At 42.1% G+C, this 7,636-nt stretch overlaps 1 protein-coding gene across 1 annotated transcript; it reads right to left on the reverse strand.

Moving 5' to 3' along the window:
• Positions 1 to 4,544: 4,544 nt before the first annotated feature.
• On the reverse strand, positions 4,545 to 6,769 carry snai2 (snail family zinc finger 2). Its single transcript, XM_079285753.1, has 3 exons — positions 6,559 to 6,769; positions 5,834 to 6,355; positions 4,545 to 5,484 (listed from the first exon to the last, which is right to left on the reverse strand). Exons 1-3 carry the CDS (start codon positions 6,635 to 6,637, stop codon positions 5,303 to 5,305), a joined length of 783 nt encoding a protein of 260 aa, XP_079141879.1. The 5' UTR covers positions 6,638 to 6,769; the 3' UTR covers positions 4,545 to 5,302.
• Positions 6,770 to 7,636: the final 867 nt, after the last annotated feature.

Consider the following 7,636-nt stretch of genomic DNA (forward strand, 5'->3'; position numbering starts at 1 on the left):
TTCAGTTATAGCCAATTTGTAACACAACAAACAGTTTCACATGTAGTGCATTCTTTTTTAATTTGCATCACAAGGAATGTAAAACACCAGGAACAAAAATAATTCTCCGGGCAGATAATATGGCCGACAGCTTCACATAAAAAACTCAACATGAGGAAAACATTGTCCATCAACTCTGACTGTGTTTACATCAAGATGCTTGGCGCTCAAACACAGAGTCCTACTCCTCTCGTCGAACCGTAGTCCGTCAAGTGCAGCTTGGCCCGGGATGAACGATGGATCCAGGTCTCCGTGAAGGCTGGGTTGTGGACCAGCCTCAGGTCTTAGCTGGGTTAGCTTAGCTTCCACCTCGGCTCTCCTCCCTGGGCCAGGTCTGGCTGGTTTGTCACAGGTTTATCAGTCAATACTTAAATATAAACTTCACAATTTCAAATAACTAACATCTTAACACACACACACTATCTAGCTTAGCAGAGTAGCTGTGAATGTCATCAAAGATGCTCTCTGACAAAGATGACGCATGACGAGCTCTCCCAGTCTTCCCACACACCTTGTTTGGAAGTGTTGATGAATGAAAGCATACTTGCATAATGAATTTATGTTTTCTTTTGCTGACATTAGATATGTACGCAGCTAACGGCCACATTTAGCTCACTAATGTTCGTTGCCAGATCTCGTGAGTGTGTTGCTGACACAGAGAAAAGGTCTCGAACAACGTTCAGTTTCTCCTGATTTGTTTGTTTGAAAAATGTCATTTTAGTGTCAGAATGTCGGTGAGATATGTGACTTGTGAAAAATGGGTCTGACTACTTTACAACTGTACTCTACTTGGATGACTATGGAGCAAAAATAATCTGTCATAATCTGTGTGCATGTTCACTTCTCCTTTTGGAGTCAATAGACTCCAAAAGGGCGAAATCCACGTGACACAGAAATTGACGGCAAATTGTCCGTCTCCTCTCTGAACTGTCTCTCGCGTCATCTCAGCTTTGGATGCTGGTGGCAATCTAGAGGTCAAACCTTTAAATCGCTTATTATGATCTGTCAACTTGTGGATATTTAATATTCATATTTTAATATTACTTAGACAGACAAAAACCTGCAGGCAAAACGGAGATAGTCCTACATCTAATGAGCCATGGACTTTAAATAGTAGGGCGATGCACTTGAATAATCAGCACATAAAAATGTCCTTATCTCTGCTCACAGCCGCAATATTTTAATTGTTTATATACTGCTTATGCATGCTCGATTCTTTTTTTAATTCAATAAAACTGTTAGAGTGAAAAGTTTTCATACAAAGGACAACTTTCAGTCAGTCAAACCATCAGTGGTCACAAAGGGCCGTGTTGTTCACAGAGATGATCTTTTACGGCTGCTGTCATGGGGTTTTGTGGGTTGAACATTAAGGAGGAAATACAATCAAGAAAATATGATCACAGGATCTTTTGACAGCTGACCTGTGCTCGACAAGGAGGCAACAAAAAGAGACCAGAGAGCTATTGATTAGGACAACACAGCCCTGTCTGTGTCTGCTGGACTCTTCACTTCAGTGCTCGTAACGACACCCAACAAAAATCATTTATGACCTACATGTGAGGGTCAGCAGTCTTTTCTCTGTGCACGAATGCAGCCTGCCGCACATCGAACAGGCAGTCATCTCCTTCTTTTTCTCACTGAAATGATATTTCTTTTTCAGCCCCTCAACGTTGAATCGTTTTACTTTTAATGGGATAAACACATAAGACCATCAGACAGCAGCAGAGCTTCAGAGGAATCTATTTTCCCCGGTGATTAAATCACGCTCGCTCGATCTGCATGAATCCAATTTATCAACAAATTGAGCGCCGACGCAAAGGACGGCACACAATTAGAGGCAAACCGTATTATCTGGAGAATATGCACCTCCAGCTGATAAAGCAGTGGCATTCTAAGTAGCTGCCCAGTCACTTGAGGAGACGGCAGAAATGAAAGAGAATAGTCTTTAACAAGATGCGGGAGCTCAATAAACAGTCAAAAATTCCTCCAGGCGGTCGGAGTAAAGAGGAATACACAATCATCTCCCTTCTGATGTGGCGGGGAGAGAGAGGAGGGCTGGGGATCACTTCCCGGCTAGGACAATCAGACCTCAGAGGGCGCCCTTAACTTTATTTGTTCCGCTTGATGGTCATAAAGAAATCATACTCCCCGATTCACCATAAAGTCAGCAGGTTTCTGAGAGCTGTGGCCTGCTTTACGTCTAACCCACTGCTCTCGGAGGCTGCTCTGGGTTTTTAAAACGCCCCCAAGCACTCGTCTGTGCAGATTGAGGACATTTATTTTACATGTGATATAAAATACATGATAAAAAACAAAGAGAATCATGAATTCAGGCTTTAAGGATCGTAAAATATCACAAGGATGGGCTTCCACATGAAATGAACAGACGGCTCAAGAGGCAAAATCATGTTTCAGCTCATTAGTCGACTAAACATTTATTTGATTGACAAAAAACTGAAAGAAATCATCTTTTTAGTCATTTTTTAAACAAAAAGGCCAACTTCCAGCCTCTCAAATGTCAGGATTTGCTTCTTTTCTTTGTCAAACATCGAAGTAAGCTGTTTGTGGTTTGGACTGTCAGATGTAACAAGCAATTCCAAACATCCCCTTGGGCCTGGGGGAAAGAACGACGGGTATTTACATCGACAACGAAATGACTTGTTAGTTGCCGCTTTGATTTGAACTGAAAATGATAAATCACTTAATTCAGGCCTCAAATATGTTCATTTTAGTTGACGTTTGGGAAAGATCTGATTGCATTTCACATCCTCTTTAGAATATGTCACAGTTCAGTGAAACGGATAGAAGTAAAATAGGCAATGTGGCAAAGGAACATTTTATTTGCATTGTATATGATAAACGACTTAATTCAGGCCTCAAATGTGTTCATTCCAGTCGAATCTTGGGAATGAGCAAATCACATTCAATCTCACCTTCACATTATTTCAGCGCAGAGATTCTTCTGACACCCACCAGCTATCTACCTGCACTGCGGGATTCACAACTTAAACACAACAGTGTGACTGTTAACAGTCTCCACACCGAACAAATATTTGATCTCACATTCTCCAACACATCCTCTAATAGGCATATGCTTCAGAACAGAATGAGCTCCTGCTCCCTCCCCTCCCCTTCTCCTCCCACTATTATCACAATGGCTAAATCAAATATTCATGTTGGAGGGGGAAGCATTTAACACGTTGTTATCTGAGGAATCTGCCATGCGGTTAATTGTTGTTGTAAAAGGGGAAATCTTGCATGATTATGAAGCTAATTGGCATCATGCATTCATTGTTTTTCCTCTCTGCCACCAGCATGATAAAGTGTTGCCTATATGGAGTAAAGGACATGAGTGAGTGAGGACAAACAGCTTCACTATCTCAGCAGTGTTGGAGTTTAGAGTGCCCTCTCGATGGCACTTTACTTTCACGAGGCAAATGATCTGAATAATAGGAACTGCCGCGTGTAATGTTTCCACATTAGGTCACGGCTGAGGCTTCCACATGTGTCGGCGGACCTGTGGCTGCGGTTTGAATCCTCGCGGTTGCACCTGTTTTTTTTGGTTTGCCGAAGAGTCACCTGGCTCGACTCAAGAGCATGGGCGCCGAGCACCTGGAATAGCTCGACGATGACTCACACAGCGAGGAGAATCTACCTACAGGGGAGTTCAGCCGCTCGCCAGCGAGGGAAAAAACAAGTGTCTGTTTCTTCAGATCACATCACTCAGGTCAGTAGCTTTTGGGCATTTGGGGCAAACAGAAACACACTCTGGGGTTTGTTAGAATGAGTTCAACTTTGACTGTATCCCTTCGGGCGTTTTTCTGCTCTAATCTCTATCTGCTGCAAGTAGATAGCATATGGTAAAAGACAACAAAACGTAGCCCGAGGAAGTCTATTTAATCCTTGATGGCAAGCATCCCAGAAATTCAAGGAGGTTGTCAAAGCAAATGCAAATTTGAGCTTTTTGTGAAAACATATTAAAATCTAGATATCCGAGTGTCCTTTATCCCTGCAGTGATTGTTATGATTGAGAAGGAAGATAAGGAAAAAAAACAAAAAACTTTCCTCAAGTTACAAACATTGATGACATGAGATTCGGATTACTTTCTAAAAGGAACAACGCCCTCGCATTTAAACTCTACAAACACTTAGGTAAAGAAAGTCATGGGCCCTCAAAGGGTATAACAAGTGAGTGCAGATCAATATAGCTGGGATGTGTTAAATTTCAAGATTGTTTGATGTCTGGACAGGTTCACAAGGAACAGGTTCACAAGGAACAGGTTCAGGCCTGATTCAGAGCTGAGTCACCGCTCGCCTCGTTTTTTTACATCTCCATAACATGAGATGGTGCACGCTGGATTAAATATCGTTTACTTTTGTGCAAGTTGTTCCGTTTGAAGCACCTGACAATCAGCGAATGCTGCTGAGTCCTGATGAATGAGCTCGCTCATGCTGCAACCGAAGGATTCAAAATGAAAATGCAACTTCAAAGATACCAACAAAAATTGTACAAAATGTCATGAAACTTTATTTCTTAAAGTGTCATGAAAATATCAAAATTCATTCAGCATCACAGTTTTCACTGTAAATATACAATCGTCTCAGTCACGCTTACATTCAATATATAAAAATATAACAGGAAACTGTTGAATAATACAATATTATTGCATAAAAACTGAGGCACTTGAGAAGGTTTGTTCTGCTATTTGAGTGCTGGCAAACTGTTTCTAATGACTGTGCAAAAGTTATAATAATTTCACCCTAAAAACTAAGTTTGCACTTGTTCCCTAAGTAACAATGGCTTCAGCATTCCTCTAGTTATATGTGTACTGTCATTCATAATGCGCCTTTTTTTGGTATCGTTTGTGTGGTGCGTATAAAAAAAAAAGAAAAGTGGAGGACTGCATAACAGCCATTGATAGACATTACACAAAACACTGAAGATAACATTGTAAAAGGCATACAAAACATTCTAGACATGCAGAAAAAGTGCATGAATAGCACAGGTAGGTGAGTACATGACAAAGCTCGACACAGAAACACTGCTTGAAACGAGAAGCACTTGAGCACAGAGCTATTTCTCACTTTGAAATGAAATGGAACCGCTCGAAAAAAAAAAAAAAAGGAGAAAAAACAGCCTGCATATTTGGGAACAAACCCCCTTCGATGTGATTCCCTGACAGTTCTCCTGGGAAAAATAAAGAAGCAACAAGAGGGGTTTTTTTTTCTTCTTCTTCTTCTGGTGGTGGAAAAGTATCCCAGTTCAGTGTGCTACACAACAACCAGATTCCTCATGCTTGTGCAGAAGAGACATCCTGGAGAAGGTTTTGGAGCAGTTCTTGCATTGGTACTTTTTCACATCCGAATGGGTCTGTAGGTGAGCCCTGAGATTGGACCTGTCCGCAAAGGCCCTGTTGCAGTGAGGGCAGGAGAACGGCTTCTCTCCTGTCAAGAGGGAGATGAGAAGAAAAGAAAGACACTGTCAAAGATAGCACACAGACACACGAATAGCAATCTTACAGAGGCATATTGGTCGATTATTTTTCAGGGCTGGTTGGTTTTGATTGTAACGTGACATTAAAAAAAAAGCAATATTATTTTATTTTCAACACATGAGCTAAAGTAAACCTACAGGAAGTAATAACGTTCTGAGAGTTTTCACAGTAATGTCAGCTTCAGTTATGAGCTGTGCAATAGGTTGAATTACTTTGCCTGCAAAAACAAAAAAAAGCCCACAACGAATATTCAGCCCTCTTCCCACTGAAGGCCCCTCTGCTATTCCCCATTCACTCACCCGTGTGCGTCCTGATGTGTCCTTGGAGCAGCCACGGTCTGGAGAAAGCTTTCCCGCATATTTTGCAAACACAAGGCAACGTGTGAGTCCTGATGTGCATTTTGAGAGCTCCCAGGCTCACGTACTCCTTCTCGCAGTATTTACAACTGAAGGATTTCCTCGTTTGGACGTCGCAGTGCAGCTGTTTATGCTTGAGCAGTCCAGAGTACGTGGAGTAGGACTTGCTGCACAAGCCGCATTGGAATTTCTCTGCCTCGACTCCGTGAGGGTCTGTCAGTTTGGGCAGCATCTGCTCGTCTTCATCGCTCCTCGGACTTTCAGAGCCGCTGTGGTCTTTAGAGGAGGCGTCGGAGAGCGATGATGGGTATCCAGAGATGGGGGAGAGGTCACTGGGGAGCGGAGACAGCGGCAAGCTGCTGGTAGTCCACACTGTGATGGGGCTGTACGCTGCCGGGCTCAGGATCTCCGGCTGGGGGATGACAGGCAAGGGGAGACCCCTGTAGATGTGCGGCGTGAGGAACACTGCAAAAATAAAGAAAGTAGAATGAATGAGCAGGTCTCGCTTGAGGAGTGAGGAGCACAGATTTAAAAATAAAATTAAATAAAAAAAGTGGGCAGACAAGTTTGAAAACTTTTGTTAAGTTAAAAAAAGAAAGAAAAAGAAAACGCGACTGCTTGTCAGAAACATGAAAACAAATTAAAGTCAGACAGGTTGGAATCTTTACCTGTTGCGCTGTCCAGCTCACTGTAATTTGGCTTCTTTGCGGAGTTTATGTGTTTCTTGACCAGAAAGGAGCGTGGCATCTTGGAAAACAAGTGGACAACTTTTTGCCCAACTTTTTTTTTTTGTGGTGGAAAATACAGCGGAGAGTTTACTGTGAGAAGACGGAAATCCTTATTGCTTAAGTCCAGTGGAGTGTCATGGTGCGGCGCTGCGCTCTTGGAAACAGTGCAGCGAGTAGCTGTAAAGAGCTGTAAATACTCCCCCATCAGGTGCATGGGAGGAGCCATCCACTTCTATTTACATACACGGGGACCTCAAACCAATTAAAAGTCGCTTTTACCACGGAGCTCAAAAAACGCTGTTGGCCTACAGGAGCGCATAACCCCCCCTAGGGGCTGGGTTAGTGCCATGTTCTCAGTTAGACAGGTGCTTTGTGCTCGACTAGTGTGTGCTGCAAGGACGCAAGTGTAGCATACTGTTGGCAGTACAGTTAATATGTATGTATGTATGTATGTATCTCAAAGATTAAAGTGCAAGGAAAATAAAATGACAAGAGAATAGTGAGGGTGAGGCAGACAGGGATATTTATTTAAAATGCCATTCCTAATGTAATCACTGCACACACTGTGCATGGTGCTGCTGCTGATTGTTGTGCTACAAGCCTCTGGGGACTGATTATCCTGTGGCATGTTTCTTTATTTGAATTGGATACATCCCCACCAACACCAGCACTTCTAATCATGAACATTTCTTCATATATAGATGTAATGCATATGCACGATATCATGAATATCGCGATCTGCAATTATGTTGTCTAAATTGACAATGACGAGCACATACTGGCTTACATTTCTCAGAGAATTGATATGAATTCTTCTTCTGGGAATACAATGTCAACATATTGTCTTACTCTGTGTGCATGCACGTAAACAAAGGCCGTGTATAGCCGAAAATATTTATTTATTTATTTTCTCAGTAGTTTCATTTGAAACTGTTGTGTTCATTTGGACAAAATGCTTATTTATTTGTCAAGTATTTAATTCACACAGGAGTATAGAAAAAAGGCTGTAGTTATTTAG

This window comes from Melanostigma gelatinosum (genome assembly GCF_949748355.1).
Source record: "Melanostigma gelatinosum genome assembly, chromosome: 15".
In the NCBI taxonomy this organism is placed as follows: domain Eukaryota; kingdom Metazoa; phylum Chordata; class Actinopteri; order Perciformes; family Zoarcidae; genus Melanostigma; species Melanostigma gelatinosum.

Coding starts and splice junctions, on each gene's coding strand:
- snai2 (XM_079285753.1), bottom strand. CDS start 6,637: ATGCCACGCTCCTTTCTGGTCAAGAAACACATAAACTCCGCAAAGAAG. Junction 6,356..6,558: donor TGAGCTGGACAGCGCAACAG/GTAAAGATTCCA, acceptor TTATTTTTGCAG/TGTTCCTCACGCCGCACATC. Junction 5,485..5,833: donor ACACATCAGGACGCACACGG/GTGAGTGAATGG, acceptor CCCTCTTGACAG/GAGAGAAGCCGTTCTCCTGC.